The 16,544-nt window shown below is 44.7% G+C and overlaps 1 protein-coding gene across 1 annotated transcript in view; it reads right to left on the reverse strand.

Annotated features, from left to right (window-relative positions):
* ush2a (Usher syndrome 2A (autosomal recessive, mild)) overlaps window positions 1–16,544 on the reverse strand; it is a 233,943-nt gene that overhangs the window by 10,298 nt on the left and 207,101 nt on the right. Inside the window, 8 exon segments of the mRNA XM_030720976.1 lie at window positions 1,505–1,835; window positions 2,150–2,319; window positions 2,411–2,692; window positions 2,933–3,302; window positions 3,420–3,781; window positions 3,974–4,315; window positions 4,712–4,857; window positions 4,941–5,022. Of these exon segments, the coding sequence (XP_030576836.1) occupies window positions 1,505–1,835; window positions 2,150–2,319; window positions 2,411–2,692; window positions 2,933–3,302; window positions 3,420–3,781; window positions 3,974–4,315; window positions 4,712–4,857; window positions 4,941–5,022 (2,085 nt within the window).

Raw genomic sequence — 16,544 nt, forward strand, 5'->3', positions numbered from 1 at the left:
GTTAGCTTCCGTGGCAGCAAATGAGCCACCATGGCAACAAACGACTTCAGGAAACTTCCAGATAGTATTCGAGCCTTTTTATTGGACGGCTGGACTGCGGAATCAAACTCTGTGCTCTGATAGGCTGACAGAGCTACTTGGCGGGTGCATCTAGTTGAGGTGAAGGGGCTAAGTTGTGTGAAAGTGGGCAGTAATTAAAACCAAGCATAAAGCTGTCAATAGAAGCTTATGACCCAGTGTAATTAGCCTAATATGATTTCTCTCTCTGTGCTGTGGTATGCTAAACTGAACTGGCTTGTCCTTGTGTACGCCTGAAACACACAGAAAGAAAGGATGAGGACCTGATAGGAAAACAGACATAACAGCTAAATACAAATGAAGTCAGGCAGACAGAGAGAAAAACAAACAGGTGGGTAAGTGGGTAAGTGTACAGACTGACAGATCAATATACAGACTAAGAAAACATCACTTAGTGCTTGAAAACACAGAATGCAGGGAGAGATGAAATATCTATAAATGTTTACAGTTTCTTTGCTCTCTGAGACACCCACACTCACTCATGTTTACATGCACACAAAAACACATGACTTCATGGCCAGCACAGCACTACGCTGTCCATGCACCCCAAACCCCCAGAGGAAAATCCTCAGGGGACGTGTAGCGGTCACCATTAAAAGGTCTTTCCAATACAAGCTCTGTTACCAAGGAGGCTAACAGTTAATTCGATTGGCTGGCTGGTAATCAGGAAGTGGGGTGCTCAGAGGGCCCAGTGATTAATGGCTCTGTTGCCCACTCGTCATCTCCCAAAGCTCCTCCCTCCCTCCCATCTCATGTCATAAATTAGGACCCTCGTAAATAAAGACGGTGCTACAATCAGGCAAACTCAATCAATTACACCGGTTCTCTGGCCTCAGCTCATATGTGTGACAGGCAGGAATGCTAATGTTATTGTTGCTTCCAAAGGACTAACCTGTCAATTAGTGTACCAATGCACGAGCACAACAACATGAATATGGACCGCTCCATTTAACACCTGTCTGATTACTTGTGTGTTTGTGTGTGTCTGCGATTGTTCGAGTATGGCTGTCGTACCAGTTGATGCATGAGCATCTGTGTGTGTGTGTCTGAGATAGCCAAACATCTCATTGTGAAAGCATGCAACATCTTTTGATATGTTAACTACATGTGTATCATCTGCAAATGAGGTTCACAAAAAAAAAAAAAAAAAAAATTATTCTGTTTCTGTGTCTGGTGCAGAGGACAAAAAGCAGGGAGGGAATATTTATTGATGTGTCTGTGAGCTCAAAATAAGTCAGCTCACTCATGCTCTGGAGCATCCAAGCCTTTTTTCCCTCTATTACCCCCCCACCACCACCACCACCACACACACACTTTTTAAAATGTTAAAACCCTCTAGGATGCTTCACAAAATGCTTCTAGTAACCACTAAAGTTTCAATATATCTTTCAAACCTTCTTTTCTACCCTAAATGAATATATGATACCTGGTAGTGGTATACAGTGTACGACTGGAGTCCATAATCTTTGCATGTAGTAGAGACATTCCTGTAGACAACTGTTGCTGCATCACTGTTGTAGGTGTCGGTGGTACTATCCAGCCTGCGGTGCACCTCGTAATATAGGATTCTACCATTTGGCTGAGCGGGAGGGGACCAGGTGATCAGAAAGCTGGTCTGTAGTTTGGTGTCTTTGTCAGCTTGGAGGTCTAACAGTGGTGCTGTCTGTCCAGTAGGGGGAGCCTCCAGCGTGAGAATAGATGACCAGTCACTGGAGGAACAACCCAGCACTGTGCAAGCTTCCACCCTCACCTCATACCTGCACACAAAAAAAACCCAACATACATTTGTATGAGAATATTATGAGTGGAAAAAAATGTCTACAAAAAATACTACAAATATATTAAAAGAATATGCATTATACTACTGTACTATAACTTAAATCAGGGACTATGCCAACAACAAAGCATTCAGTGTATAAACTGGTTTGTGACTTGCTTTTTCTTGAACTTCTAAACTTTAACAGCAACATTTAACCCTGTAAGTGTCAAATGTGCAAAATCCACGTCTCAATTGTTGAAAATTGAAAAAACAAAACAATATGTTTTGCCACCTAAAATTGGAGAGACTGACCTGTGGTAAGGAGCCAGCCCATGCAGAGTGGTGTGTCTTTCTGAGAAGGCACTATCTTGTGGAGTGACAACACTGCTGATGATGAGAAGCTCGACTGGATCTCTTTGATACACAGTATAACTCACAATGTCTCCATTAGGGCGAGCTGGAGGTTGCCACTCTACTCTCACCTAGCAAGATAAAGAGCAACCTAAAAACCATTCATTAACAAGATTTTGATTCAGCTCTTACTTATAAATGACTAAATAAATGATGACTTGCCTGGTTTGGTCCTAAAGGCATTAAAGTTGGGAGACCCACACCAGATGGAGCTGATGGGTGTGTCTTTGCAGTGGCTACTGTGCTGCTCACAGCACCTCTGCTGTTGTTGGCCCTGACAACATAGTTGTAGTCCACACTTGGCAAAAGTGTGAAGTCGTGGTAATGGGTCTCCATGCCAACATAGATAACTTCCCCATCTCTGCGGAGTTCATACCCGGTGATGATGCCATTAGGGTGCTGTGGTGGTCTCCAGCTAATCTCCACTGACTCTGGGCCAGTAACCTTCAAATTAAACATTAAAGCACATATCAAACAGATTCCCCAATTGTTTTTAATATTCAGTGAATATTTTAAATGTTTATGACAGTAAAAGACAGGTTATAGAGCAACAGGGAAACAGGAAAACAACTTGCAAGGTCATGTTTCTTCTATTAAATCTCTTGAAAGACAGATTTATTATCAGATATTTTGCTTTTCTTGATAATAAAGGTTTTAAATGCAGGTCAAAGATAAACACACAACCTTAAGAGTTGGGGCAGACAGGCCAGTGGGAGGAGCCTCCTCAGTTACAGTGGACACTGAGAGACTGGCAGTACATCCACCACTAGTACAAGCCAGTAGAGCCAGCTCATATGACGTATGTGGCTGCAGGCCTGACAGCACTGTATTTAGGTCTCTTCCATGATAAGCCTCTTCGTTGCTAAGTTTCAGCACATATTCAGTCACCTCTCCATTCTGTGTAAGTGGTTTACTCCAGGAAATGTGTATACTATTGGCTGTGATGCTGTCCACTCTAGGAGCTTCCACTGTGGCTGGAGGAGCCTCTAGGGTTGTGATGTTTGTTTGTGGGCTGGTGATACATCCCTCAGATGTGCAGGCTATGACTGAGTAGCTGTGGATAAAAACAGAATAAAATAATGTTCAGTCTAATCATTTATAAATTTGCTAACCAGAAACAACAAAATAGCACAGTTAAAAAAAACAAAAAAAACAACCAACCAACCAATACCTGTATGTTGAAAAAGGCAGCAGGTCTTCATCTGTGTAGCTGAGGACAGTAGGGTCAAAACTAAAAGAGAAACTGATATTGTTTCTTTTAATCCTATAAGACTGAAGTACTCCATTAGGCTCCAAAGGAGGAGTCCAGGACACCACAACCTCACTGGGCCGGCCCTGGAGATGACTCAGTGATGGGGGGGCTAAACCACGAGGGGGAGCTTGTCTGGTCATTACAGTTACCCAAGGGCTGCAAGTGTGTCCAGCTGGGTTATAAGTACAGACACTGAACTCATACTGTGCCCATGGACGCAAACCAGGCACCGTATAGGAGTAGGTTTCAGCTTGTTGTGGTGATGTTTCTCTGAAGAGGATCTGTTGGTTGTACAATATTAATACAATTTTAATTACTAAGCCCTGTGAAATGTGTTGTATGTTATTTATATAATTAGTTATCAGTACATAAAACAAGATTTTATAAACTGGCAGCACTGGTATATTCTACCAAGATAACCTACAATTGGTCAGATTGGCACTAAATTTAGAAATCTTGAGAGTTTCACCTACTTTCCCCCTTTCAATATCCTCTTCATTACTTCTCCCCCTTCCTTCTTCCTCCAGACTTCTCCCAAGTAAGAAATACTCTTTAATTGGCCCATTGGGTTGAGAAGGAGGGCCCCAGGTAAGTGACACCTGGTCTGAGCCAACAAAGAGAGGCCTAGGGGGAGATTGGGAAGCAGGTGGTGCTGATGCTGTGGCGATGTGTTGAGGAGGAGTGTGTGTGCAGCCTGCTGAGGTGCACGCTTCAAGAGTCAGAGTATAACTGGTCCATGGCTCCAAACGCCGAAACAGGAAGCTGCGTGACAACCCACTGAACTCTAGGTTCCCCACACTGTACAAGTTATACATCTGCAAAAGGAGATGAGAGAAAGAAGAGAAAAGTAAAGACAAGTATAACATTTTATAGATGGGTTTAAGTAGGATATGAGAATAGCAGACACACAAAACGGGAGCAGGTGAGAAGAGACACATGAAAGAAGAATGAAAATTAGTAAGTATGTGGTAATGTGTGTATGACTGACAGCAGTGACTTCAGATGCAGGATGCATGGGCAGTATAGGCTACCATATATGTAAAGTATGAGCACATATAAAGTACAATGGGATATTCTACTTCTTGTTGCTGGCGGTCTTCAATTGTGGGTCTACATACATGATATTTTTGGTAACTACCTTGTTACTTCTGCGTCTTATACCAACCTATTTGGTATATGTTCAGTGATTTTCTCGTGTGCATTGCATGTACCGTAATGACTCCATTTGGAGACTGTGGTGGATCCCAGCTGAGCAGTAATGCCCTGCCCTGCTCTCTGTGCTCCACTGTGAAGTTAGACAGACCGGCCGGAGAAGCCTCCAGGGTCCTAATGTCCACCCATGGACTGGACGCACTGCCTGAAGAGTTACAAAACACACTCACTGGGGGTGTTCAGCAGCTGGTGTCAATGATATTTTAAATGTTGTCAAATTCAACCTACCTGCTCCATTCAAAGCTTCTACTCGCAGACTGTACTGACTGTATGGTTCAAGACCATAGACTGTTGCCTCTAGGTCTGAATCCTGAGAGAGACAGAAAGACCAATGTATGATATAAAAAGATGGAATGATTAAGAGTATAGGCAAATAGGAGAAAAGAGGGTAAAAGTATGAGAGAGGAGGTTGGAGAAAGAGATAACAGGGAAGCAGAATAGGGAGGTGGAGATGGTTGGGTAAAGACAACAGAATAATTGGTCAAGAGTTAAGAGGCAAAACAAACAACAAAAAAAGGCAGATATATAAAGGGTAACAGGAAAGTGAGAAGAGAGCCAAAGCAAGAAAAGAAAGAGACAAAATTAGTTACACAAACAAATCCTGCATGAATAAAAACCAGAGCACTACTCATTAAATCGAGGAATGAAAAGGAGCACTGAAACAATGGCAAGCTAAGATGACATAACTTGGGATTTGTCATATCAACATTTCAACATACATCCTCTGCAGTGGTAAGCAGACACCAGAGAAGTGTGAGAGAGAGAGAGAGAGAGAGAGAGACTGGCAGGCAGACAGCTGTCCCTTATGGGTGAATTCAAAGCTTCCAGATTGTGTGTTTATGTCACACATGCACCCTTTCATATCACATACACAAACACACACAGGCACAGGATGTCTGCCAGTAGCTTTAGGCAGTGGGACCTAGCCCAACACCCTGGCAGACACAGGGGCAGTGTGTATGCGTGTGTGTGATACAGAGGGAACACCATTTACTAATTGATAAGAGACACACTGTTGTTTCAAAAGGCCCTAGCGTGCGATGACACGGTAGTCTGGGAGCAGCAGGCTCCAGGATGTAGCATTGCCTGTTTGATTTTGTGTTTATGACTGTGAGCTTTGAATCAGTTATGAGAGTGATGTTTTGCAGTGTGTGTGTGAACATATTTGCGTGAATATACAACACAGGAGACTGGATTTCTTTCAAGAGTTGAGTCTGTAGTTAAAATTGTCTGTTCAGGACTGTATGCTTTCACATAACCAAGCATATGTAAAGAGATTAGCTGGTAACCCACTTCAATGCAGCGTCAAAGGGATCAAAAAGACTCAGATTCAAACTGAGTAAAATGAAAACCCAGACAAATCACCGTAGCTTGGCACCAAGGATGAACTGTCTGAACAACAACCGGAATGCATGTATTCACTGTTTTCATGTCTGGAAGCCAACATATTTTTCATCCACAGTAAAATAGGATTAATAAGCCCCTAGACACCTAGACACAAGCTAAATCCTCCTGCAAATCACAGCACTTCTCAGTACACAGAGGGAGGGAGGGACACAATGAGAAAGGGTGGGGAAAGGATGGAAAGAGATAGAAAGAGAAAGGGGTGGTGGGAGAGAGAAATGGAGACAAAGGAATAAAAGAAGTATGTGTCAGTAGAGCAATGTAGGGCAGAGAGTTAGAAAAGAAAAAGTAAGAGGTGAGTAAGTTAATAACTGATGAAGCAAATAAAAAAGTAAGACGGAGGAAGAGGGTGAGAGAAAGAGTAAGACAGAGAGAGATTGAGTGAAGTAGAAAAAGAGGGGAGAAAGCTAAAGTGGGCGAGAAAAAAGATAGATGTGGCAAAAGGGAGAGACAGATTAAGTGAGCAGGAATGAGAGATCTCTCTACCTTAAAAGCCAGTGAAATATGTGAGGCATGTGGCCTATAAAGCGGTTAACATATGCACATTGTCAATAGCAGCATCTGGCGCTGGCAGATTTTATAGGAGCATGGAGACTCTGCTACATGCCTCTAGATGGCAATACATTCAAACACTTTATCACTGAAACACACCACATTAACGGCCTGCTCGCTACATCACACGCACACACGCAACAATCACTGTGAAAATCACTCACACACACACACACACACACACACACACACGCACACGCACACAGGCACGCAGACAGGCTGTAATCAAACGGTGTAACACTGAAACACACAACTATTACATTACATTAACAGCTCCCTCAATAACTATTCCTCCCTCATACATGCACTTTCACACATGCACACAACGTGCAAAGACACAAAGACAAACACACTCACACAAAACAAATACTTTTAAGGTGTCTCGCAATGCACATATTAAGGAATATGTAGGCAAAGGCATATATATATAAAAAAAAAAACTACAAAATTAATCATAACATGACCTAAGAGTTAGAAGGTAAAATTAATTTAACCCACTAATCAAAGCTGTGAAGATAAACAAATGGGAGAACAAATATGAAAATACTGAAAACCACACAGCTGGAATTGTATTTTACAACCTTGTACTTGTAAGGTTTATGTCAACTCAGCAATAGGCATTTATGACCTCATTGCAGTATTTAAGCCAGCTTCTAAATGGTAAATAATCTGCATGTATCAAGTGCACATTAAGCTTATACAAAGTGCTTTACAGAATCTAAAATGTTTCACTTTTTGAAACAGTGAAAATATTACAGCTGTAGAGATTGTAGAAACAAAACTGCTAAACTTGGTTTTTCTGTGGAGTCTATGCAAAGAGACCCCCCCCCCCCTTCCCCCAGCCCAGAGCCAACCTATGAGGGACCACAAGAAAAGCTGGAATCTGAGATATGAAAGGAAAAGGTTCTTGTCAAGCTAAATTCAGTCTGCATGGGCTGGTGCATATGTGTGCAGATGATCAAAGTCACCAGTTAATCATACAAAATGCAAAAGAACAGACGGGGAGTAGGGAGGTCGAGAGAAAGAAAGAGAGACAGGGAGGCAGCGTAAACAAGACAGAAGTAGAGAAATGGAGACAATGATCAGGAAAGAAGAGAAAAGAAAGGAAGAGGTCTTCTTAATTTATACATTAAAGAGCTCTTGGATCTGACATGGTTCAACACAACTTAGCACTGAGGGCAAGGAAGCAATCTATCCAATCTTCTATTTCTTTCTTCTGACTTCTCCTTGGTGTGTGAGCTCTAGAAGGGGTCCTGTGGACTGTGTGTGACTCTTCCCATGTAGCCTAATTTAAAGTGTCCATGTGCATGTGTGTTCCTTAAATTATGAGCACATGTACTGTTATCTGTGCTCATGTGTGCATGTACCAAAATAAGTCCACATGTGGAAGCATCTTGTTTTGTACCAATGCGTGTTCATGTGGGTGTGTGTGTGTATGTAACTGCACATCCGTGGGCGTGCATGATATTCAGGTAGAGGCATGCTGCAGCCAGGGGGACAGTGTGTGATACTAATTAAGAATAACCATGTGTATTTGTCAAAAGAATTATGCTGATTATCTCACAAAGGCCATAGTTCTAGGCCCCGCAGAGAGACAGAGACAGAGAGACAGACCAACATTAGCATATGGCTACACACATGCATGCATATACGCACACACACACACACACACACACACACACACACACACACACACACACACACACACACACACACACACACACACTCCTTTTCACTCCTATCTTACTCGTACAGATACAATAACAGGTAAAACTAAGATAAGCTCCTAAAAAAAACCATCAAAGAACAATGCCTAGTGACAGATGAATGTGGTCCAACTGGTCTGCCTTTAGGATGTTTCTCTCCACAAGCCTTCTCTGGCCACTCTGCTCAATCATATTAAGTCCTGCAGAGATAATAAAGCACCACACTGTTTCAGCTTTTTTATGTGTCTTAGCTCTTTCATGTATGTGATAAAACATATTAAGATCAGATTTGACTCAAATTATCTTAATTCAGCTCAACTAAACTCAGCTCAAATCAGTTCATCTCATTCAGTTCAATTCAATTCAATTCAATTCAATTGTCCAGCCTATTAGTACAAGCTGTGCCCTGACCAGCCCTGTGAGAACAGTAATTGTTTTCAGAGGTTTCTGAGGTGAGCCAGTACACCACACACTGATCTCTTGCACCCCATGCCAAGCTCTCAAGCCAAGTTTGTGTGTGTGTGCATATTTATGTGTGCATGCCTAATTCAATGCTGCTGGAACAATTGCCCTGTGTCTGTTTGCAAAATGCCCTGCATGGGTGTCCCTGCTAGTCAGGGTGCGTTAGACAAACCCTGACACATAGAGACCTTTGTGCGACACGTACACAAACACACACACAAACACACCCACAGACACACAGAGTGGCCATTAGGCATGTGTTATGTCTGTGGCCAGCACAGATGTAGAGAGGGACTGCAGGGGTCTGGAACAGGCATGCCCACTTCACACAGACATTCATGATTGGCTCTGGCATCTCTAGACCCCAGGAACAGCATATTTAGTGTGTATATATAAACTTGTGTGTGCGAGATGCAGCCAAAGACCAGTGGACAAATTATAGTGAGTGATGGACAGCATGCTAAAAATCCACAGATATCTTGTGAAATTAAAATAAGCAAGCATGTTAATGAGTACTTTCTTCAGATATGCTTCATTCCATAAGGCAAGGCAATAGAGAAAGTCTGTTTTATCTAACGGCTAGTTAACCAAATGAAAAAAAAAGAGAAAAATATTACTTTTATGCACACAATTTCAAATTTAGGGCTCTATAAACTGTGTTGAGATGGCAAACATAATAATTAATTTGGGGGATGTTTCAGGAAGGATTCTTTTTTATCACAACTTTACCAGAGACATCAAAAGTAATGATTATTTAATGCAACATGAATAGGAATGCCTTAAAAATCCACCTAATGGAGACAGCAGACAGACCAGAATCATATAAATATTACACCCTTTTTGGCACCCTTGTCATCTTTTAAACCCCTGCCCACCAATCGATAGACATTATGCCAAATATATATGAACGCAAAGAATCTGCATTCATGCCGATGGTGTGAGACAGCATCAGAAAGGCAGGAAGGACTCCTCAAAACTAAATAGTTCCCACTTCCAAAACAAACATATATTCAGTTACTAGACACGCTCCCACACACCCCTCTCCAGATTTGAATGGACTCCATAACTACAAATATAGCAAGTCTTCTTTCTTGTTCTTGTTTAGCCACATATTCATACCCTTTCAGCATTCCTTTAAAGTGATGACCATCATATTGTGGCTGCAGCACTAAACACCCACTGAAAGTGGAGAGTAGTACACTGGGTGGTGTGGCCTCTTCACGGACAGACACACAATAACACTAACCTATTATTATTGAGCAAAAGCTGGTGTGTGCGTGAGAGAGGGAGCTGGAAGAGACAGGGAAGTAAGAGAACATAAACTCACTTGAAAAAAAAAAATCACTTGATGAAGCTAGAAGAAGAGGGAATGAAGGGGCAAGCACTGTGGATGAGTATAAGATAAAAACTGTAATTTGACACAGAGGCAGAGAAACTCCAGATAGACATGTAGTGATGGAGGAATGGGCAATATGGAATGATAGAGGGAGGAGTTGGAGAAAACATAAGTAGACACAGAGAAAGATTGCAGTGAGAAGAGGAGGGAGTGTTGTGGCCTGATTATTTGGCTGTTTATGCAGAATGCTGAGAGCCCTCCAATCAGAGTTGGAGACCTCTAACTAAGAGGTCTGATAGGCCGAGGGCCTAACAAACTCTGCATCTGAGTCTCCTTATCCTCTCCTCTAATCCTTTCTTCCTCTCTTCACCTGTCTTCTCCTCTTCTCTTAACCTCCCCATCCCTCTCTCCTCACTCTCTGCACACTCAGCTCTGCATTTCTCTCTTCCTTCCACTCTTTTGTCTTCCTCATTTGTTAAAGGGTGTCACTGAGAGCAAGGGCAAAGCCTTGTTGTTCCTATTCTGCCACCTTCTTTTGCTCCGCCCCCTATTGTCTCTGGTTAAGGTGAGGCAAAAATGACAACTGAGCAGAAAGTAAGAGTGGTCTTGACATAGAAACTTTTTCCAGTTTCTATGTCATAAGTCACTTATTTTTTGCAGATATGTATCATTATGTCGGAACATGCATATATCTTCTTTGTTAATATAATGGGATAAAAGTATACCCTCTTAAGAAAAAATGGATTTCTATAGTAAAGACTCCAATAAGCTGGAGGATATTTTCTTTTCATGATGGTGAGAAAACTATGGTGGCTGAAAAAGTTAACTGGACAGTGACTTTATAAAACGTACAACACATATACATTAAACAATTAACAATAGTCCCATATCTTAAGAGGTCAGGCACGTAAGGTACTGTTAGCCTTTCACGTAATCGTGTTTTTGTCTCCCTGATACATGTATTGAGAATGAATGTTAAACAGTTTGACATTTCAGGGAATACGCTTATTTGCTTCCTTGCTGAGTGTTGCTGCAAGTGTAAGGTCATTCACAAAAAGTCACAACCCTGTCAAAGAAACAGCATGACAGATAACCCGATGAAAAACCATCACTTGTTTTTACCTTAGATTTTGAGCAAATTATATAAAGGAAGCATAAAGTTTTAATTTGTGAGCATTATTAACGTGGTAGGCTAGTTACTAGTGACAGGAACCAAGTCAGCTCAATTCTTCTACTTAGTCTCTATGTTTAGCTGACTGAAGCTTCAGTAGGGGGTTGAGAGAATAGTTATAGTTTGCACAATGGCAAAATAGAGCCCGAGGACCAGATCTGGCATCGCAATCTTGTCCATGAAGAGGAAGTATTATCCTAAAGAATTCTGAGCCAATAACTTCCATGAGTATACGCTGTTATTCAACTTGATTTCAACGAAATGATTTCATCAGTCATGCATATCACACAATTGGCAAGATGTAGGCCAATTTAAGTCCATATGCTGTCAGACATTTTTGGACAATCATCCATCCATCCATCCATCCATTCTCTTCCGCTTATCTGGAGCCGCGTCGCGGGGGCAGGAGCCTAAGCAAAGAAGCCCAGGCTTCCCTCTCCCCAGCCACCTCCTCCAGCTCATCCGGAGGGACTGAAAGGCGTTCCCAGGCCAGCCGAGAGATATAATCCCTCCAGCGTGTCCTGGGTCTACCACTGGGCCTCTTCCCGGTGGGACATGCCCGGAACACCTCACCTAAGAGGCGGCCAGGAGGCATCCTAATCAGATGCCCGAGCCACCTCAACTGGCTCCTTTCGATGTGGAGGAGCAGCGGCTCTACTCTGAGCCCCTCCCAGATGGCCGCACTCCTCACCTTATCTCTAAGGGAGAGGCCAGCCACCCTTCGAAGGAAACTCATTTCTGCCGCTTGTATTCGCGACCTTATTCTTTCGGTCACTACCCAAAGCTCGTGGCCATAGGTGAGGGTAGGAACGTAGATCGACCAGTAAATCGAGAGCTTCGCTTTTACACTAAGCTCTCTCTTCACCACGACAGACCGGTGCAGCGTCCGCATCACTGCAGAGGCAGCCCCGATCCGTCTGTCGATCTCCCGCTCCCTTCTCCCATCACTCGTGAACAAGACCCCGAGATACTTGAACTCCTCCACATGGGGTAAGAACTCGTTCCTGAGCCGGAGAGAGAGCACTCCACCTTTTTCCGACTGAGGACCATGGCCTCAGACTTAGAGGTGCTGATTCTCATACCGGCCGCTTCACACTCGGCTGCGAACCGTTCCACTGCGAGCTGGAGGCCACCCCCTGATGAAGCCAACAGAACCGCATCATCCGCAAAAAGCAGAGATGAGACTCTGAGGCCACCGAGGAAGAAGCCTTCCGCCACCTGGCTACGCCTAGAAATTCTGTCCATAAAAATTATGAACAGAATCGGTGACAAAGGGCAGCCCTGACTGAGTCCAACACCCACAGGAAACGAATCCGACTTATTACCGGCTATACGGACCAAGCTCTCACTGCGGTTGTACAAAGACTGAATGGCCCGCAACAACGGGCCAGACACCCCATACTCCCGCAGGACCTCCCAAAGGACACCCCGAGGGACGCGGTCGAATGCCTTCTCCAAGTCCATAAAGCACATGTAGACTGGTTGGGCAAACTCCCACGCACACTCGAATATCCTTGAGAGGATAAAGAGCTGGTCCAGCGTTCCGCGACCGGGTCGAAAACCGCATTGTTCCTCCTGGATCCGAGGTTTCGACTAACGGACGGACCCTCCTTTCCAACACCCTGGCATAGACCTTACCGGGGAGGCTGAGGAGTGTGATCCCCCGAAAGTTGAAGCACACCCTCCGGTCTTCCTTCTTAAAGATGGGGACCACCACCCCGGTCTGCCAATCCATTGGCACTGCCCCAGATCTCCACGCGATGTTGCAGAGGCGTGTCAACCAAGACAGCCCTACAACATCCAGAGCCTTCAGGAACTCAGGACGAATCTCGTCCACCCCAGGGGCCCTGCCACCAAGGAGTTGTTTAACTACCTCAGTGACCTCACCCCCAGTGATGGTCAAGTCATCTCCCTCGTCCCCAGACTCTGCTTCCACTACAGAAGGCGTGTCAGTGGGATTCAGGAGGTCCTCGAAGTATTCCTTCCACCGTCCGACTATAGCCTCAGTTGAAGTCAGCAGCACACCACCCGCACTATAAACCGTGTGAGTGGAGCACTGCTTTCCCCTCCTGAGTCGCCTGACGGTTTGCCAGAATCGCTTCGATGCCGTCCGAAAGTCTTTTCCATAGCCTCACCGAACTCCTCCCACACCCGAGTTTTTGCTTCGGCCACTGCCCGAGCTGCATTCCGCTTGGCCTGCCGATACCTGTCAGCTGCCTCCGGAGTCCCACAGGCTAACCAAGCCCGATAGGACTCTTTCTTCAGCTTGATGGCTCCCTTCACCTCCGGTGACCACCATCTGGTTCGGGGGTTACCACCACGACAGGCACCAACCACCTTGCAGCCACAGCTCTGAGCAGCAGCCTCAACAATGGAGGTGCGGAACATGGTCCATTCGGACTCAATCTCCTCAGCCTCCCTCGGAATGCTGTCAAAGTTCTGCCGGAGGTGGGAGTTGAAGATCTCCCAGACTGGTGCTTCTGCCAGGCGTTCCCAGCACACCCTCACAATACGTTTAGGTGTGCCAGGTCTGTCCAGCATCTTCCCCCGCCACCTGATCCAACTCACCACCAGGTGGTGATCAGTTGACAGCTCAGCTCCTCTCTTCACCCGAGTGTCCAAAACATACGGCCGCAGATCTGATGATACGATTACAAAATCGATCATCGACCTGCGACCTAGGGTGTCCTGGTGCCATGTGCACTTATGGACATCCTTATGTTCGAACATGGTGTTCGTTATGGACAAACTGTGGTTTACACAGAAGTCCAATAACAAAACACCATTTGGGTTTAGATCGGGCAGGCCGTTCCTCCCAATCACGCCCCTCCAGGTCTCACTGTCATTGCCCACGTGAGCATTGAAGTCTCCCAGCAAGACTATGGAGTCCCCAGATGGAGCACCCTCCAGCACCCCACCCAGCGACTCCAGAAAGGGTGGGTACTCTGAACTGTCATTCGGCGCATAAGCGCAAACAACAGTCAGGACCCGTTCCCCAGCTTGACGGCGCAGGGAAACTACCCTCTTGTCCACCGGTGTAAACTCCGACGTACAGGCAGCAAGCCGGGGGGATACAAGAATACCCACCCCAGCTCGCCGCCTCTCACCGAGGGCAACTCCAGACTGGAACAGAGTCCAGCCCTTCTCCAGGAGACTGGTTCCCGAGCCCAGGCCATGCGTTGAGGTGAGCCCAACTATATCTAGCTGGTATCTCTCAACCTCACGCACTAGCTCAGGCTCCTTCCCCACCAGAGAGGTGACATTCCATGTCCCAATAGCCAGTTTCAATAGCCGGGGATCGCCCTCGGCCACCGCCCGACACACACTGCACCCTACCCCTACAACACCTCCTGCGGGTGGTGGGCCTACAGGAGGGCGGGCCCATGTAACCTCTTCGGGCTGCGCCCGGCCAAGCACCACGGGCTAATGCCCGGCCACCAGACGCTCTCCCTCGAGCTCCCTCCCCAGGCCTGGCTCCAGGGTGGGGCCCCGGTAACCCTATCCCGGGCAGGGTAAACTGTTCCCTCATTGTTGCAAACATAGGGGTCTTCTGAACCGCTCTTTGTCTGGACCCTCACCCAGGACCAGTTTGCCATGGGAGACCCTACCAGGGGGACAAGCCCCCGGACAACATAGCTCCTGGGATCACTGGGGCACACAAACCCCTCCACCATGATAAGGTGGCGATTCACGGAGGAGTTTTTGGACAATCACATTTTTAAAAATAATTTTGTTTCTGTACTGCCTGAATTCTAAAACCCATGGACATCACCACATACTGTGTATCCTCTCAAGATGCTTCCTTTACTTTTTGGATCATTATCAATTTGCACTGCGAAGCGCTATTTGCTCAGTTTTGCAGTGCTGTCTGAATCTGAGCATGAAAGCATAGACCTGTACACTTCAGAATTCATCCTGCTATGTCCATCAGCAATAACATCATCAATAAACACTAGTGACCTGGTTCCACTATCAACCATACATGCCAATGCCTCCAACAAGTTTTACAGATGATGTGGTAAGCTTCAGATCATGAGCTGTTCTCTCCATCTCCATTTTTCTTCCCATCATTCTGGTACAAGTTAACCTCAGATTCATCTGTTGAAAATTTTGGGGTTTTTTTTCCCCAAAAATGTGCAGGCTCTTTTAGATGTTTTTCTGGTAAAGTCTAATCTGACCTTCTTTAATGTACCCTTGTGGTAAACTCTTTGTATTTAAATTCACGAAGGTAACTCTTGAATGTAGACTTTGACAATGATATGCCTACCTTGTAGGGAGTGTTTTTGACTTGGGTAGATGTTGTGAAGGGTTTTTCTCAACCAAGAAAAAAAAAATCTACAATTATCTGCTTCAGTTGTCTTCTGTGGTCTTTCAAGCCTTTTGGCATTCCTTCCTTTTATCAGATTGTTGATTTTGCCATTCTTACAAGTTTTTCCTATCTCTCTGATAGATTTATTTTGTTTTTACAGCCAAATCACTGGCATTGCTATCTCATTGGAGTGTTCCAGTGAGCAGCTACAAATTGCAATTGCTTTCCTGGGTGTTTGGATGCTAGCTTGTTCTTCACATCACTTCCGCTTTCACATGGTGTCAAACTCAAAGCTGACATCATTGCTCTAGTCCAATCATCTTTCTGCCTGCCTTCTTCAAGCCATTTTCTTCACCACTTATCTGTCACTCTCCCTTGCAGACTCATTTGCACAGCCCACCTCCTCCTCACCCAAGTTACTCAGTGCTCCATCCAAGCCTCCATCTCTATCTTCACCACCACAAGCGTCTAGACTGCGGGGAGTCCTGCCCTAATTCCTGTCACCACTGGGATTCTATTCTGGTTCAATGGGCCATCGGAGTTTAATCGCCAAATGGCATAATTGAATTCTGTATATCAATAAATCATGTTCAATTCCCCTAATGATCTCTCCTTATTGAAACAGTTTTGTTAAACCCCTTAAATTAAAGGTGAAAGTCAGAATTTCTAGCAGCAGCCGACTGACAGCAGCCACATTGAAACACCAGAACCAGATGCTTATTATACAAACATGTAAGTTTTGTTAAGGATTAACTATGCTTCTAAATGTTTAGATATCATTTCTTATGTCCTGTCATAAATCCCTAACTGACCAATCTGCATGCATTAGCACCATGCTAATGTTTTATGGGCAAGTCAGATGCATTATAAGAAAAACTAAAGCACATTTGGA

The sequence above is a fragment of the Archocentrus centrarchus genome, chromosome 3 (genome assembly GCF_007364275.1).
Source record: "Archocentrus centrarchus isolate MPI-CPG fArcCen1 chromosome 3, fArcCen1, whole genome shotgun sequence".
In the NCBI taxonomy this organism is placed as follows: Eukaryota; Metazoa; Chordata; class Actinopteri; order Cichliformes; family Cichlidae; genus Archocentrus; species Archocentrus centrarchus.